Source organism: Leptidea sinapis, chromosome 34 (genome assembly GCF_905404315.1).
Source record: "Leptidea sinapis chromosome 34, ilLepSina1.1, whole genome shotgun sequence".
Classification (NCBI taxonomy): Eukaryota; Metazoa; Arthropoda; class Insecta; order Lepidoptera; family Pieridae; genus Leptidea; species Leptidea sinapis.
In genome coordinates, this window is record NC_066298.1 from 3497323 (window position 1) to 3516501 (window position 19179).

The 19179-nt window shown below is 36.3% G+C and overlaps 1 protein-coding gene across 4 annotated transcripts in view; it reads left to right on the forward strand.

The window, feature by feature from the left end:
• Nucleotides 1-18432, forward strand: part of LOC126974906 (integrin alpha-8) — a 164321-nt gene extending 145889 nt beyond the window's left edge. For all 4 annotated transcript variants that reach the window (XM_050822632.1, XM_050822634.1, XM_050822635.1 and 1 more), the window contains 16 exons: nucleotides 456-622; nucleotides 2976-3121; nucleotides 4272-4465; nucleotides 4876-5028; nucleotides 6171-6273; nucleotides 7370-7527; nucleotides 8648-8823; nucleotides 9734-9868; nucleotides 10369-10434; nucleotides 10515-11196; nucleotides 11900-12061; nucleotides 12667-12926; nucleotides 13637-13725; nucleotides 14387-14533; nucleotides 15091-15321; nucleotides 16167-18432. In XM_050822632.1, coding sequence (XP_050678589.1) covers nucleotides 456-622; nucleotides 2976-3121; nucleotides 4272-4465; nucleotides 4876-5028; nucleotides 6171-6273; nucleotides 7370-7527; nucleotides 8648-8823; nucleotides 9734-9868; nucleotides 10369-10434; nucleotides 10515-11196; nucleotides 11900-12061; nucleotides 12667-12926; nucleotides 13637-13725; nucleotides 14387-14533; nucleotides 15091-15321; nucleotides 16167-16244 — 2947 coding nt within the window. In that variant the 3' untranslated portion in view covers nucleotides 16245-18432. The remainder of the gene's footprint in view (nucleotides 1-455; nucleotides 623-2975; nucleotides 3122-4271; nucleotides 4466-4875; nucleotides 5029-6170; nucleotides 6274-7369; nucleotides 7528-8647; nucleotides 8824-9733; nucleotides 9869-10368; nucleotides 10435-10514; nucleotides 11197-11899; nucleotides 12062-12666; nucleotides 12927-13636; nucleotides 13726-14386; nucleotides 14534-15090; nucleotides 15322-16166) is intronic.
• The last annotated feature ends 747 nt before the right edge of the window (nucleotides 18433-19179 follow it).

The window sequence follows — 19179 nt, forward strand, 5'->3', positions numbered from 1 at the left end:
GTGATTAAAGACAGCTCAACAATTTGTATGTTTTTAAAGTACCTGTTTTTAAAGTAGTCTGGGATTACGGACACAAATAAAACTGAAAACAAAATTTTATGAACGATGCGGGACCCGAACGGTTAGCTCAGGTGGAAGAGCACAACAATTGTTTAGATTTACAAGAGCGACTTCTCAAGTCAATTTCCTAATATGCAAATATTGGGGTTGAGCAGGTTATCAACTGTATAGTGGATCCTGTAGATGTAGTCACAACTTGAGAGTTGAACAAAGCATACAAGATTTTATGACGATACGTCACTCGAACGGTTAGCTCAGTTAGCTCGGTTAGGTTAGAGTCCCGCATCGTTCATAAAATTTTGTTTTCAGTTTTATTTGTGTAATGACAGCTTGTTTCGGTATGTATTATGGAAAATTAATTTAGGTGAATAATGCATTTTTTTATATTATTTTAGATCGCGACCAGTAGTAAAAGTGATGGCTGAAGTAAAATTCATGGGAGAGAGCAAGCTAATCTCGCTCACAGATAAACGGTGCCGCCTGTCGAATGGGACGCAAGTGGCGTGTGCGCAACTCATGTTTTGTCTCACTTACACCGGCGTCAACGTCGACCAGCAAATCAGTAAGTACCTAACTTAATTGTATTATATTCACGACAAAATATTACAGCAAAAATTTGAGTTTTATTTTAAGTTATAAAATAAAAAGACGCGTTATCTGATTAATTAATTAAATGCAGGTCGTAATGACTAGTCCATCAAAATACTAAATGCCAGCTAATGTAATTTACACGTATATGTATAATATTCTATAATGTAATAATATGTACAATTGTCTGTGCTCTTTTATAATTATTTATTTAATATTCCTCAATCTGTACTTATTTGTTTATAAATAATTGCATTATATAATTAATTACAAAGTATCTAAAAATATTTAAGTAGTAACTTTAAATTTTTGTGATATGTATGTATTTTGTCATATTTATTGGACAAATGCCTACTAAGAAAATAATATGAATAATGTTTATGTATTATTCTCTTTTCCAAGCGGAGGGATATATTTGCTACTTCGGTGAGTTGTGTAGAAAACTGTAGATGGACAATATTAAGACAAACCGATTGATGTTAAGTGTACAGTCACGATCGATATAAATTAGTGCTTTCCTAAAATTACCGATCTATGGGTTATTATCTGTGGTTACTATACTCTATCTGCCCCCTGGTGGATATTAAACGAAGCTGAAAATTTTCTTCGACCGAAACAAACTGATAGGTGCTAATAAGTTTAGCGATGAATTTTATGCTCTTTGTTTTAGTCATATTAATATCTTTATATATATATATATATATAATTCTTCTGTGCGTGTGTTGACAGTGAACTCCTCCTAAACCGTTTGACCGATTTGAATGAATTTTTTTGTGTGCCTTCGAGTGGATTCGAGGATGGTTTAGATTCACAGCTGAACTACCTCCTAAACGGCTGGACCGATTTTTATGATTTTTTATGTGTTCAAGAAATTTGATAATGGTTTAAATTCTCAGTTCAGTCCATTTATAATTTTCGTGCCCTTCTGTATGTTAGTGAACTCCTAACAGTTGGATCGATTTTTTAAATATTAGACGTGTGTCGGTCAAGACAGGAGAAAGTGGGGTCCGCATATTATTATAAAAACCCTTCATTATTTTTAATAGTTTACCGATGATTGTGCATTCATATTTATGCGTTTCTATTTTGCTGCAGTTTTATGTAAATATAATATTAATTAAAATATATTATGTCTGTTTTATTTGGTGTTAGTAAAATGTTTAGTAGATTAGAAATGTTAATGTTTGTTATATCTGCACAAAGTTGTAGTGTTCACCATGTTAAAGTAGGTTAGGGGCGAATTTTTTATTGGTCGATTCGGAAGAAAATGGTCTGTACATATCTACCTATAATTAAATTTCTACACAATAGTTTATTTTCCTGTATGTCCCGGCAAAACGCAAGAACTAATGAATAGATTTAATTAAAATTTTGCATGGATATTCAGAACACCAGTGGATAACATATAGGCTACATATGATTACGCAAGATGTATTCTAATAACTATAAATTATAATAGTAATAATAGCCTTCATTCATAATCTTTTACTTAACAAACAATCTTATATCTATCTTAACTATCGTGTTTTTTAAATAAAATAACAAACAAAAAAGATATATTTACTAATTTGCTTAAAAATATATTTGATCCTGGTTATTACTGATGTTCATGATCTTCAGTAAAAAAAAATCATACAATAGGCCTTTAAAAAAAACTATCCACTAATCTTAAAATATTACTATTTTCAATTATATTTGTAACCAGAGTTTAAGAACGATCCGGTACGAGACCCGTGTCCCTCGAGTTCCGTCCGAGCACTCTTACCAACGTGCGTAAATCTCAGGTTGTGACTCGAGAGGTGGCGGGATCGAGTCCCGCTTCGTTCATAAATTTTGTTTACTTTAATAAGTGAGGGATATCACTTTAAAAATAAGAAATTGATTACTATTTTGAGTGAAATCTGACATAAGTGGAAAATGTCTGGACGACCGAGCCTTGCTCGGATTTTTAAGAATGTACAAAACTTGAACAAAAATACTAATACGACATCTGGATTTGAACCGGGGTCTTCTGCTTTCCGGATCACCCAATGTCCCATCTGAGGATATTATAGTCTTTGAAATTCACCTTTGTATTCTAATGTTATTGTAGCTGTTTCTCATGAAAAGATGGATAAAGCTACATTTTTAAAAATTTGAAACTAGCCAAATTATTTCTCGCCCCCGAAACTACCTGTATACTAAATTTCATTAAAATCGTTGGAGCCGTTTCCGAGATTCAGATTATAAATATACAAGAATTGCTCGTTTAAAGAACTAAGATATAAGTGAAAGCCATTACAATCATTCGTCATTCATTTATAAAGAAAAATAAAACCCAATTCCAGATTTTGTAATAACTCTGGAGCTGGACTCCCGTCAGAAGACGAGCAAGCGTCTGTTCCTGATGGAGAGCAGACAGACCGTGTACCAGACACACATTCTTCTCACACAGGGACAACAGGAATGCAAGGAGATCATGGTGTATCTTGATGTAAGTCTTCTACGAAAAACTTAATAATGTATTCCTCTTTTGCATTAGGTCCGTAAAACAGGGTTTATAGAGATTAGACAAGTTGCCTCTTATAACCGGGTAACTCTGCAATGGATAAAGAGACATAGCGGTTCGTTGGGAAATGATGCAGCGGATGAGCTTGCAAGGCGGGCATCGGCAAATCTAGTGACTGGTCCATTGCCACTTCTGCCACTGCCCTTCAGCCAAATGCGCTCATGGATACGCTCTCACATACGACCTACACACCACCCGATGGATGAATGTCTCAAGCTGTAGACAGTTGAAAGAGGCAATACCTGCACTGTAGCCACCCAGCGAGATCGAATCAGAAATGAGATCTGTATGTCACCAGTGGAAGCCTCCCATTTTTGCACATGATGCCGGCTACATTATTTGTGCCACAACGACATATTTCTGCCGTGAAACAGTAATGTGTAACCATTATTGTGTTTCGGTCTGAAGGCCACCGTAACTAGTGAAATTAATGGGCAAATGAGAGTTAATATCGTATGTCTCAAGGTGACGAGCGCAGTTGCAGCGCCGCTCAGAATTTTTGGGTTTTTCAAGAATCCTGAGAGGCACTGCATTGGTAATGGACAGAGCGTATCGATTACCATCAGCTGAAAGTCTTTAGTTTAATGTCATAAAAAAAGAGAACCAAATTCAGATATGGACATAAACCAGATGATTGCGAAACTAAAGTAGCAGTGGGCAGGGCACATAGCTCGACGACCGTTGGAGCAGTAAAGTCCTCGAATGGCAACCACGTACCGGAAAGCGCAGTATTAGTAGGCGCCCCACAAGATAAGGGCCGCACAAGACCGTTCGTCGTGGAGATCTTTGGGGGAAGTCTTTGTCCATTTTCAAGTCTTCCGGCTGATATGATGATACCTACATAATATCAGTGTACCTACCTACTATAATACTATAGATTCATCTACTTAATACTTTGATATCTGTCAAATACTTGTTACCTTAACAATATAAATCGTTTACTCATCATTGGGGGGTGATTAAAGATTCACTCCATCCACTTCAAACTTACATTTTATGAGTTTCCTAAGGAGTATGATTTCTAGCCCAATGGCATAAGTCTTATTTTATATAAAAGTGTGTTATTTGATCGTAGGAAGAGATTCGTGACAAGTTGACCCCCATCGAGGTGAAGCTGACGTACTCGCTGGCCCAGCAGCCGTCTGGTGACGTGGTGCCCCCGGTGCTGGACCAGACGCGCAGCATCGTGCACACCGACTCGCTCAACATCCAGAAGAACTGCGGCCCCGACAACGTGTGTGTGCCAGACCTCCGGATGTACGTCACCACGTAAGTGTCTGACGCCAACTTATACTTTTCCGATTCAGATTTAACTTGAGTGATGACTAGCAATATTTATTTCCAAATGTATATGAGATAGATGTATTGAACATTTTTATCATCATGAAGTTCGATGGATTATTTAATGCCAAAAGCAGAAAATGGGATAATATCATAATCCCAGTTCGCCGTTTTCTGGAATGCCATTAAATATATAAATCGTTCGTAAGATATAAATTTATATGAGAGTTAGGTAACTTATTTGTTACTTCTAACACAAATATGACTATTTAATAGTTACTCTTTAAAAGTTTATCAACGTGTGTTGGTGTGAGGATAGGTGTTACAAATATTCCATCTAAGTCACAGGTTGTGTGGATTATCTTCTTATTCATCACTTTATTCCATAATAATTTCAGGCCCATTGTGAACTACGTGCTTGGATCCGGCGAGAACGTGCACATTGACGTGAAGGTGGAGAACAGTGCTGAAGATGCATTCGAGGCGGCGTACTACCTGCTGGTACCAGCCGGCGTCACCTACGCCAAGATGGAGAGACTCGACAAGGACAGGTAGGTGACCCTCAACCTGAACTTACTCATGATTTAGACTTGAGACTAAATACCATGCTTTATACCGTCAAATCTAAATTAAACCCGAGTTTTGAGTAGTCGTTCAAAACTGTAGGTGCCGTATCTAGTAATATTACTGAGCTAGTGATAATTATCTTCTTCAATTGACATAATTGTGATGCCACATAAAATTTTGGCCTTACTGAAGAATCCTGAGTGGCACTGAATTTTAATGCCTTTTTAAAGAAAAATAACGGGTACACTTCGGCAGTGCCGTCAGAAGTGAATAACATTAACGTTATGCTTTTTTGAATATTTTGGAATTGTTAGTGAATAATTTCGCACGAATTGCTTTATTTATCAGTATATAAGTACTAGCATTTATGTGGTTAAATACAATATTTATATAACGCTATCGTATATAAAAATGACAATTTACGTTGCATAAAAAATTAACACTTCAGATCTATTACAATTATTTTACATTAAAAAGTTTATCTCTCAGAAAAATCAACTTTTATATATAATTTCAACGACTGTCTTAAGAATTTTCGATCATTACACGTGTCCTGATGCGAGATTAACATTTTATACCCCACCCCTCTCAAGAAACGTGCTCAACGACGCTAAAAAAGATTTTACTTAAAAATGCGATATTCCACCCGTATCATATTGATGTCTGGCATACTAAAACCACGCGTTTTGCAAGGAGCTTCTTTCTTCGCTAAATCACTTTGTGGAATCAATTAACGGCTGTTTTCCCGAACTGATACGCCTCGGGAACATTCAAGTTAAGAGCATTCTCCACTCATCGCTTGTGGTTTCGCGGATGTCCATAGGCAGTTTCTTTACCACTTCTCTTCACGTGAGTCTTTCGCCCGTTGCCCCCTCTTATATATAAAAAATACTTCTTTCGCAGTGGTTTTAATTCAATTCGACAAGTTTACCTTCAGATAACCGCGTACATTTGACTAAAAGGCGGGCAATTTTCTGGTAATACCTTTCGTGTTGCATGGGAGTGTGAGCGTTGGTTATTACTATAAAAAAGCACAATTAAAAAAAAGTAATCTGAAGGACGTTTACTGTAGCTGTAAATAGTATTAATAAAATTAGAAGTTTGGTAATTTTAAATATGTTTCTAGTGCCGAAACTTCACCAATATACTGCTCGATCAAGAATCAAGGAAACAGTGGCAACAGCTCCCTAAAATGTGACCTTGGCAACCCTATGGCGAGTGGGCAAAGTGTGAGTATTGGAATAGATATTTATTTATTCCTTATTATGTATTTTACATTAGTGATTTTTTACTGTAATGTTGTGTTACAATGTCTTTGTCTTCGGTGCTTGTATTTTATATACATACGAGCGAATCCGACAGACGTTGTCCTGTAAACACGTCTTAAGTTTAAAAAATCAGTCCAGCCGTTAGGAGGACTTCACTAACATGGGCAGGCGTATTAAATATGGACTGAATTGAGAATCTAAACCATTCTCAAATGGAACACACGAAAAAATCATCAAAATCGGTCTAGCCTTTTTGGAGGGAGTTCAATTGTGAATCTAAACCATCATCGAATCCACTTGAACACCCAAAAAAAAATTATTCAAATCGGCCGAGTCGTTTAGGAGGAGTTCACTGTCAACACACCTACAGAAGAATTATATATATAAAGATATACTGTGACTCGGCTGTAGTTTATTATGAGAAATCATTTTATTATATTTAACTCACTTCTGCTGCTCAAATTTTTGCTTGCGGTACAATGAAATGATCCTTACGTGGCACAAGTCGCACTTGACCAAAAAAATAACTATGGCAAAATTATTTTCACAGAAGAAGAGCAAGTACTTCCAAAGGCAGATTGATCTGTATCTCTTCTGAGTTAGGATTTCTCCATACTTCAGTTAAAAAACATATAAAATATTTACTCATAATTCAATTATGTACTTTACACGTGTATTCGTGGCAGTTCTATCCCAGACAGAGCAGTGGGAGGCTCCTTTGCACAGGAAGCCGGCTAGATTATGGGTACCACAACGGTGCCTATTTCTGCCTTGAATGTAATACCTATGTAAACATTACTGTGTTTCGGTCTGAAGGGCGCCGCAGTTAGTGAAATTACTGGGCAAATGAGACTTAACATCTTATGTCTTTTAGAGAATTAGAATTTTTGAGTTTTTCAAGAATCCTGAGCGGCACTGCATTGTAATGGGTAGGTCGTATCAATTACCATCAGCTGAACGTCCTGCTCGTCTTGCCCCTTATTTTCATAAAAAAAGACAAACACTGCAGATAGGTACAGATACAGATCGATCTATTATTACTATTTCATATTCGCAGGTAAACTTCCGCGTGATACTGGAGGTGGACGCTCGCGTCACTGACCTCAACTTTGACATGGAGGTGAACTCCACCAACCCGGAGCAAGGCACCACCTACGACAACGTGCGCCATCTCGCCATCGGCGTCGTCATCAGAGCTCAACTGGCCATCATTGGGTAAGTCACTCCTTCATAACACTTGCTATTCTCGTATTTGCAAAATCGTTAACATTAAGTTTCAATCCTTTTCACGTTTTGCTCTAGATTTGTGTTCTCGTATCATTTCCCTGGAACGTTAACTGAATCAGAGCCGCGCTTCAAGGATATTTGAAGGACAAGCTCGCTTGAAGATACCAATATTGTTCTACCAAATCGAAAGTATTTCTACTATTAGTAAAAGGATTATCTATTCTCTATTTTATTATCTATGTTTTGAACCAAAGGAGGAGGTTCTCAATTCGTTTGGTTTTTTTATGTATGTTTATGATTGCGCTGAGATTTATGATCCGTATTTTCGTGATTCTTCTTTAGTTTGATGCGGAATTGAAGTCGGTGCCAAGCCAAATGTAGGTACCTACACTCGCCACGCGTGACTTTGAGCGGGATATAACACACATATTAAACCACAATAACAAACACTTGAAACTTTTGAAAGCTTATCTGTGTATGTTAGCCGCTAATTTTGATTAAGTATATTTTTAATTATTCTTAGAATTGTGACTTTGATAATAATAATAATAAAGGTTCCGAATCCCAAAGTGGGTATGTAGTCAGTAATTCAAAAGTTTATCTAAGTCATTCTTTGGCTTCCAAACTAAGAATGCATGTACAACATTTTCTATTTATATACACCTATAAAGAATGTTCTCGAACCTCCTAGAATAAAATTACCTATTCTTCATTCATCAATTCTGTCAACGGTGAAGTACATCCCTATCGAATCAAACTTCGTTCTTAAACGATCTATGGTTATTTGTAAAACTTCAGAATTATATCATATTATATTCATGGTCTATTCTCAGTTATAAATTTATACCAAGTTTATTTGTAGATAAAGCTGTTATTGTTACAATTTAGTAATATGATGTTAAAATTAAAATAATGGGTACACCAAAAAACGGTAAAACGGTAAAAACATAAAAACGAAACAGATCTATAAGTATTTCAATATGGAAAATATTAAACAACAGTGTGCTGATAAATAAGAATTTGTTGCGGTCGGAATATTCCTATTTATTGATTTGCAAAGCTTTCAGTGTAAAAATAAATTTAAAGTTTACTATTGTACCCTCCACAGAACGTCAGATCCCCCAGAGCTCCACTACAACGCGTCGCTCTACGAGAGCCAGAGCCTCAAGGACGACACCAAGCTGGGGCCTCAGGTCATCCACAAGTACAACATCAAGAACGATGGACCCTTCACCGTTGAAGAGGCTGAGATCTATGTCATGTGGCCCTACCAGACGCTTGACGGTAATTTACACCAAAAAGTCTACAATATAGAGAATTGGACTTATATTCTATCCTTACATAATTTATGGTGGCGTGGTCGCTAACTGTCGGCCTTATGAGAAAGCTCGCTCAAAGAGTTCGCTCAGTGGGCAATGAAGAGGGCTATGCTCGGAGTTTCCCTGCGAGATCGAATCAGAAATGAGGAGATCCGTAGGAGAACCAAAGCTACCGACATAGTCCAAATGATTGCGAAACTGGAGTGGCTGTGGACAGGGCACATAGTTCGACGGACAGATGGCCGTTGGGGCAGTAAAGTCCTCGAACGGCACGTACCAGAAGACGCAGTGTTGGTAGCGCAGGACCGATCGTCGTGGAAATCTTTTAAGGAAACCTTTGCCAAGCAGTGGACGTCTTCCGGCTGATGATGATGATGAAGAGATACCTAATTTATACATCTAGATAGAGTCTCCTGCTGTTATGGAACCCACTTTGTTTTAGTGTTCGTGCGTTTGCTGAAGATAGAGGTTAACTGTTCACTGCGGTTTTTTTCGACGTATTTAAAGCTATAACAGTCTATCTAGACGTATAAACCAACTAAGACTCTATCTTTCATTTCTTCAATCACTCATGGAGCAGTACAGCTGGCCTGTGCAATTTGTACTCGTAGATCTTGCTCCGAATGACGAGCATCCTCAGGCAAATTTAAGCTTCAAATCGGTCGATTATGAGTCTCTTCTTGCCAGTTATCCGTTGGCTTACTGCCTGCTGTTAGGTTACGTTTGAGAACATCTTTGTACCAGATACTGCCTGCTAGTCTACGTTTTTTATTTAAAAGCTCTGAGTAGAAAACGGCATCCATCCTTTGAATGTGGCCACACTAATTTATATTGAACGTCAGCAGTGCATTACTAAAACAGTTTTTCCTTCGCAGGAGAGAACCTACTGTACATGCTAGTGCAGCCTCAATGGGTCGGCGATATGGTGTGTGATGTGGCAAGAAACATCAATCCTGAGAACCTGTTTGTGCAAAATCCTTACGCGTTCTTATTGGCTAAAGAGAAAGAAGGTTAGTAAATTGAGATGAAAGTTATCTTTTTTTTCAACTGTTTACCGCCGCCCACATTCTCCTACAATAGCAGAGGATTCGTAAAAGCGTTGCCAGACTTTTAGGGAGTTGCGAAAAGTTTGTTGAAATTCACACTGTGGAGAAACGCTTGCACGCATCTGAAAAACGTTACAAAATGAATTCAATGCCTTAATTTATGCTAAATAGATAAATTTATTTTTACTTTTTGGTATTTACTTCTAAAGAATCTATTTACAGCTCAGGGTATAAAAATTGTATGGGGATTGAAATTGAGCTTGATTTTAACGCTGAGCGCGCAATACAGGCGTTTCTTATTCTATTCTTTTGCATCTAATTCTTATGTTTATTTGACTATGGCTTTTATTTTATCAACAAAGATATATAATTTATATGTATCAATAATAATAGCAATATTGATTGAGTACTTTTCGAAAATAGCAAAATTTTTGTTACATTTATTTTTGTTATTGTTTTTTCAGCCATGATGAACAGTGAAGTCTATTCAGCTTCTCAAATTGGTGGAGCAGGAGGCTATTACGGACAAAGTCAGTATTAGTTGATGAAATTTTTATAAGTCATCGATTTCTGTAGAATGAACAATGTATCGAAACATTTTTCTTTCCAGATTATTGGGAAGAAGGTTTCTCGAGCAGTAAGTTTAACAATGCAGGTGGAGAAGCTGGTGGCCAATTTACTAGTCAGTCAGGTGGAGGACAGTATAGCCAATCAGGCGGAAGACAGTATAGTCGATCGGGTAGTGGACAGTATGGACAATCAGGCACTCACACTAGTAGCCAATCGGGAAGTGGTACGGGGCAGATTGGGCAAGGAGGCGCTTACTCTTATAATCGTACCTGGTCTAGCGAAGAAGGTCTTACTGCTGAAGAAAAGGAAGCTATTAGGAAGAATCTTGAAGTCATAGCAAGAAATCCCAATCAAGGCGGCAGAGTCAGTCAAGGTTCTTATGGACAAACTAATAACCAAGGACAAACCGTTTATAGACAAGGTATTTATGGACAAAGTCAAGGAGGCTATGGCCAAAGAGGTTCAGGTCAAGGCCAAGGTAGCTATAGTCGTGGACAAGGAGGTTATCAAACTCAAGAAAGCCAAACGCGTTACGGCCAGGGGGTCTACAACCAGGGCGGACAAGTTTTCGAAGGAGGATATGATCAAGATGGAAGAATAGTACGAGTGAAGAACCGAACTATAATTTACGATGGGAACCATAACGTGGTGTCAGAAACTGAAAGCAGCACGGAATATGGATCCCTGGGTCACGAAGGAGACGCTGGCAGTTCTTTTAATACGTAAGTTCAACTTCTTTTGTCATAATCTCGGACCTGGCATTATTATACACGTATAGTATTAAGCCTAGCCCAAATACAAGAGAGCCAGCTAACGGTGTCTCTTCTCTGTCACTCGTTTCGCTACACTCTTTCTCTTTCGTTCCATAGTTTTCTATTGCCGTCGTTCGTTAAGAGTTCGCATATGAAATAAGTCACATCTACTGTTCAAAGTAATTTCCGTGATATTTTGGATGAAAATAGCATACTATGAGATTTTTAAGGAAATTTATTGAAAATAAAATCTTAAGCATAACGCTTTTTACCAAGATCATCAAGTATAGTAATATGACTTTCTCACTCTTAATTTTTGTTCTTCATAAGTCCTCAAAGCTCCTATTGTGCTCCTCCTATAGGAGCTAATGTGATTTGCATGCCCTTTTTGGCTAATGTGTTTTCAAATTTTATTTATGTAATGTGTTGATTCGTATAAATAAAGAATTATTTTTATTATTATTCTGAAATTTATATTATTAATTTGAAAACGCAATAGTAAATACTTAGTAGATATAGTCTGATGAGAGTGATGATTTTGATTTTGTGAGTCAAGATAGTCATAGTTTTATATATCATCTGAATCTTTGTCCTCAAGGCCTTGTTTGGTTTTTAAGTGGCTCTATGTTATAAAATTTGATATGATAAGTAAATCAAATTATTAAATTTGTAGGTATTTGAACAAGCAAGGTAACCAAAACTTTGGATCAAACCAAGGTTTCGTCCACGGCTCATGGGCGACCACAGAAACTGTGAACCCAGACATCATGAACGCTGGCTCCAATGCATTCAGAGGATCAGATATTACTGTTGTTGGTGATGAAGAGGAAGACAGGTAAGTGCAGATGACGTTTTTTTTTATGGATAAGAATGACAAACGAGCGTACGGATCACCTGGTGCTATACGATCACCGCCGCCCACAATCTCTTTCAACACCAGAGGAAACACAGGAGCGTTGCCGGTGTCCTTTCTTTTTTTCAAGGTACCCATGTCGTATCTTCCCCGAAACACCGCTCAAGGCAGCTCATTTTTCAAGCATTGTAGCACGTGGAAGAAAGTTACTTGAAAAGCGCGCTGTGGAGAGGTTTTGGTGGTTTTGTGATATTAATTCAAAATATGTAGAAAGGAATATTTTTATGGGATTAGAACAACAAGTAAGTAAGTGATCACCGCTCTGTCCAAACTCTCTTGCATAATTAAAGAAATCACAAGAGCAATTCCGGCCTTTTAGGTAGTACCTACGTTAAGTCCTGGATATATAACACACAGTACTGCATAGCATAGCATAGCATAGAAGAAAGTTCTGGAAAACCGCACCAGACATCCAGGTATTGAGGATGTGTGATATTTAAGTTTGTGCAATAGTGGGATTCGTTGGCAGTAATCAGATCAAAAGGTCTAATGGAGAATTTCTTAATAAATTTAAGTAACTCTTTCAGACTCGAAGGTTTCGGAGCGTATGCTGCGCAGAGCTCAAATAATGAGTTCAAAGTTGGGATGGCTGACGTCACGGGAGCAGTTGGCGGGTCTGGTGGTAGAAGCGATAGTACAGGCAGCAGAGGTTTCCAGAGTGGTTACCTTAGCAACCAGGGTGGAAGCCTGCAGGGTAGTACCGTCCAGAGCGGAAGTATACAAGGCGGTGTGAGTGGAGGGGCTTACGGCTCCAGCAGTGGAGGATACTCGTATTCTTCAAGTTCAGGTAAGTTCAAGTTCAAATTTCCAACTATGTTTAGCATTTTCTTTAATTACATGTTACATGTTTAAATTAAGTAGGTTTTAATTAAGTTTTATTATTTTGGAACAAATATCAAAAGGTTTTTTTATCCTATGCAATTATGGCACTGACATGTATAAATACAACAGGACAGGCTGTTCCATATTATGTTTGATAGCTAATTTTTTGTGCCTATTTGAAGCGCCACTAGCGAGCGTCCAGAGAACTAATTTTGACGTAATAATAATATAAATGGCTGTGGAGAATCTTACAGTACTCTGAAGTATTTTTGCATTTTGAATTAATCTCGTTCGTTTTCCGTGTTATTTATACTTCAGGAATCAACGTAATAAAGGAGGTACATAATTTTTTTTCATTGTCATCACTAGTTTTAGTACCGCAACTCGCTACATGGCCAACAGCGCCAAAATGGCTAACACATATGGTCACACATAGAGGTCAGTGTGTCACGGCCATACATGGATTTCTACGTTTTAATTCTTTAAAAAGGTTCTTGTTATATTCAACTGCTGCCAAGAAACATAATTTCTTTTTTTATAGAAAATGAGAGAAACGAGAATGGGTCACCAAGTGTTTTGTGATGACCGCCACCTATGCTATTTTGCAACAACAAAGGAATCTCAGGAGCAACGGTGTTTGCAAAATATATTTAATTCTTGTTTCTTATTTATTAGGAAGACGATCCTATTCGCACTCTGGAGGCGGTTTCAGCTCTTCAACAGACCATCGCCGCGAGAGCACGAGACGTCGAAGACAAGACGAGGTTAGTATTGAATGCCTCACGGTTTCTATTAATTTATTTATTTACAAGTTATTTCCAACGGTTTCCTCTGAAATAAATTTAAATATTTTAATTCGAAATAAGATTTAAAATGACTTTTTCAACGTCAAAAACCCTCAGTCCTGAGAAGAACGGACGCAAGAAAAGTTTGCTTTTTTTATAAAGGCATAAAAGGCATTTTTTTTCTCAAAATTTATTCCTTTAGAATTGTTTTTGATGTCATTTCTAATATACTAGATACTACTACCGCTTCGGAAACACATGGCGCTCTGAGAGAGAAGAAGCGCCGCAAGAAACTCTCACAGCATTCTATTTTTGCGCTCTTTTTAATAAAAATTCAAAATGAAACCGCTAAACTACACAGTCTTTAATCTTTGTAAAGTTTTTATTATTATGTTTTAATCTATGCTCTATCATATCATATATGTTAAATAAATGAAAAACGTGTCCTCCATGTTTTCGTGTACAGTCAAATCTATATACAATGAACAACACCTACGAAAGGTTTTCCTTCTCTTTCTCTCTCTGTGCATTGCATCACCTGTCTCTTTTATGTGGTCCGAGTATTAGTCTATTATATGGTATTTTATTTAAAAAGTATAGTTATCATGTACCTAAGCATGGATTGTACTGGATGTTCCAGGTGGACCCCCAGCTGAAGGAAATGCTGGAGCGGTGTGAGGAGAAGTACAAGTGCGAGGTGGTGCGGTGTCGCACGGGGCGCCTGGTCAAGGGACAGGAGGTGTGGCTCGCACTCCGGTCCAGGATCAACGCGACCGTACTCAACGAGGTAACACATACTCCACATCCAAAATCCTCTCAATTACCTACTGAACTATTTACTTTAGCTTATTATAGCCTCCCTCCAAAATGCTGCTTAAATTTGTTGTGGGAGGCTCCTTTGCACAGGATACCGGCTAGATTATAGCGTCTATTTCTGCCGTGAAGCAGTAATGTGTAAGCATTATTGTGTTTCGGTCTGAAGGGCTAGTGCTATTGAAGGCTAGGGCTTGGCTAGGGCTATAGCTAGTGAAATTACTGGGCAAATGAGACTTTTTGTCTCAAGGTGACGAGCGCAGTTGTACTGCCGCTCAGAATTTTTGTGTTTTTCAAGAATCCTGAGCACTGCATAGTAACAGGCAGGGGGTATCAATTACCATTAGCTGCTGACTAACGTCCTGCTCGTCTCGTCCCTTATTTTCATAAAAAAAAAATAAAATTATAAAAGATCTTTACAGGATTCTTTTTATCATTTTGAAAATTAAGCTTTGCAAACTTGTATTGAATTTACCTATTATATCAAAATTTGTATGCATGCCTTTAATATGTCGTGTCCCGTTCTGACAGATATCCAAAGAGAACGCAGTGAAGCTGTCAACTCTGACAGCTACGCGCGTGTCCCGCCTGCCGATGGTGGGGCGCCCCAGCGACCGCTCGTGGCAGACTGCGGAGGCGCACACTGTCGTCACGCCGCAGCTGGAGGCTCTGGAGACCGGCACCATACCGCTCTGGGTCATCATCCTCGCAGCTGTGGTCGGCGCCTTGCTGTTACTGCTTCTTATCTTTGCTCTGTATAAGGTAATATATTGTATAATAATAATATATAATATTAATTACAAATTTAGATTAAGATCCTTTTTTTTGTTGTTTGGTTGAGTTCTCGTAACAGGCTTCGTCATGCTCGCTTAAATGTCGCTACTTGTGGCAACGACATGGGACGGGTCGTCCCCTTCCCTAAAGTATGGTTGAGAAAGGCGATGGCTGGCTCAGGCGTCATGCTCGTGAACGGGCGCTGTTTGTAGTGGCAGGAAGATCCTGTTGCCGGAGGCTCGGTTTCAGATTCTTAAAAGTTATATATAATCGCTTATAAAATGCTCACAGAATACGTTTATTTATTTACGTTATATGTGGATGATGCAGCTACTGTACTCAATAACTTTTGTTTTGTATTAATTATAACTTTTTTGACTTACTTGTGTAAGGCATTGACTATTTGACGTTTGAGTGTGTTTGTTGCATCACTTTACATATTATATTGTAATTGAAATGATTTGTAAAACGATGAAAATGTAAATCATGATTTAAAAGAATGGCAATGAGTATATTGCTACTTCTTCTCATTAGCTCAACCCTTTACGAAGTAGCAGTAGATTCAATAGGAAAAAAATTCTTATATTGACAATAAGTGTATTTCCGTAATTAGATGAATAAAGTGATTTTGATTTATAATAATTATATTATATTGGTCAATGTGAAGTGATGTAAAAAGATCGTTCACATACCTGTATTGTAATATGTAAAAAGTGCTTTGAAACTTCTTTTGGGTTGAGTTTAAAAGTCGTTCGTTGGTATATAATTATTTAAATAGTATAATTCAATATCGTCTTAGATTGGGTAATACTTATTAAATATTTTATTTCTAGTGCGGTTTCTTCAAGCGCAACAGGCCATCAGACCACGCTGAGCGCCAGCCCCTCAACGGTCGTGACGAGCATCTTTGATATACAAGTACTGATATCGGCCTCACAAGCGACACTGCGGACACGTCCGATCCGCATCGCGCTCGAGACACGACTGACTCGAGCGACGGACGTGACGTCAGCTATAGCTCTTCGACTGACGCTGCCAGTGATGTCACTAGCCATGACTCGAGCTCAAGTCGCTATTAAAATACTTACTAATGAACTTGTGTGATTGATTAGTGATCAAAAGAGTCATTAATGACCTAAGATACTAACCGTACATTGATTTACCTCGTATTGTGTCTAGCTGAGTGATGGATTCTTGAAATCAAATCTAACCTATTTAACTCTAAATTAACTTAATGTGTGAAATATGAGTGTATAGTGAAAGTGATGAAGACTGTACTAAAATGTGCCTTATGAAGTTGTGTTATAAGGTCGCGAATTTGAAGTCGTAATAAATTTTAATGATTTTACATTTGTGTCATAAAGTATGGTGATCGATATATTATGTACCTAACTTGTTTTTAATTCGGATATTGTAGGATTCCCTTGTAAAAATTGAAAGGCAGTAGTTAAATTAAAATATTTCTTACGTTAGACTATGCATGTCATTAGAAATTTTGAAAAAGTATTAATAGTAAATACAGTCGCGCACAATTATTGATTTGATTAATTAAAATATAATTCTATTAAGTTTCAAATAATGTAATATTGGCAGATCTGTAATAAATAGGTACCCTGGAGATTCTTTAAATATTTCTTAAAGATGCAATATTTATATAGAAGAGATATTTTAGGAATATTTTCGATGTATAAATTATACTAACGTAACTAGTCACGATAAAAGAAGATCACTTTTGGATGTAAGTGCAAACTATTAAGAGCAGTGGTGTTGTTCAATAATGTGATCTGTATTTAAAGTAGTTAGGTATATTTTTGCTTAAGTTGGATAATTTAATACTTAATTCTTCTTCGACAGATTCGACACTAAATCTAATTAGACTAATGTAAATAATAAATTTAATTTTCATACGATAATTGTTTTATATTATTTGCATAAAATTTTAGAGTACCGATTTCTATTGTTGTTTTGTACTAAATTATTATTGGATAACTAAAATTATAGTGTTAAGCACTAAAATTTTAATCGTTACTCTTACTAGTAGCTGTGTAGATTAATGACTATGGACCTGTGAAATGTATGTATGATACCGCAATTATTATTTATTTATTGTAGCTATATATTGAAATATTTGGTAGGCATTGATATAATAATAGTAATATAAGTACATTGCAGTAACTATTGAAAAATGTACTTATTAATACAAAATTATTAATAACTCGAAATAAAGTCTTATAAAATTTTAATAGGAACAATATAATTTTGTACACGATTGTACAAATAATTTTAAAAAGAAACAAAAACTATAATCAACTACGCAAACAAGTGCCTTGCTTACATATCCAGAATAATCACTTTTCTGAGCATGTAAAAAAAATGATTTTTATACATATTATATTTTTACCTCTAAGTATCTATAAATTGTAACTTATATACTTCTATGATAATATTTCTGCTATTACATTTTTATATTATTAATTAATAAATTTATAAAAATGAGTGCCTTCTAAAAACTGCCATTATTATCATAGAGTTTTTGATTTTTTTTTTTAATTAAAATATTGCACAGATGTACGTATAAGTACTTAATAATATTAAGGAAACGGTATATATATATAGTCTATGTTTTAAAAAGTTATATTTTCGTGTAAATAGTATTTAACTTCTTGAATTGTAGAGACCTTATCAAATAGTTTATTATTAGAATACGTTTCACAGCCCCCTTTTTCTTAATGTATATTCATTTATTTACTTTTTTATCTTTAAATATCTTACACTAACCAGCTTTAAAATTAAATTCGTCAACGATCCCAAATTGTTATACATAATGGTATATTAACTAAAGAAAGTAAAATTATCAACATAAGAATTGGAAAATAATCGTTGATAATAAAATATCCTATTTTCTGAGTACAGCGTAGTCTTAGTAAAGTAATTGTTATTTTATTATAAATATTTATTTTAACTTAATTAATTCCGCTTCTACTTATAAGATCAAACACTAAACATCTTTATTGAATGACTGATGTGTGTAGAACTCTTTGGATGTGTGGGTAATTGCATTTACCAAAAAGTGTAATAAAAGTTTTGTTTTTTAATCGATGTATTTGTTTTATTTTAACTTTTTACCTTAGATAATTAATAATCTAGACAGAGTCTCTTTCTGCATCAGAAAACTCAATGTCCAGGGCCTACTTACTACTACCCTTGGGCTCGGTGGGCGAGTCTGACTATTTCTTGTCTGGTTTTGTCCATATCGGTTCTGTAGTTTATTTAATTACAGTAATAAAGTATTTTCTTTGATTGACGCGAGTGTTACACATTCAAATACAATAAATACAACAAAACACTTTTAAAGGATTAAAACGCGTGTAATTGTAACTGTGTTTTTACATTAGGTTATTGCATAAAAGTTACATTTTTATTTTAGTTAACCCTATGTTTCAAGACCTTACCAGATCTCGTGGTTTTCAAAACCCACTAATGTAATGTAAAACAAAGTAATTACAATTACACACGTTTCAATCCTTAGTGTTTTATTTAAATACTTACGGTAACTGTAAATGTGTGTGTAACTTGTGTCATAAAATTCTATCACCTACCTACAATGACGTTCTTTATCATTCGCAGTCGCATAGCGGAACAGCAAAAGTGTGTTCAAAGACAATGTAAGAACACTTCTCTATAGTAGTCAACTGTCACTGTCCGAATAAAACCTGTACTGGATAATTATTTTTCATTCCTGCTTATAAACCACGAAAATTTTAAAGAATTCGATAAATGCGACAATGTAGAGATATAGCAGTCGAAACTTAATGTAATTTGTGGCTTGTTCCATATTTTGGCTTT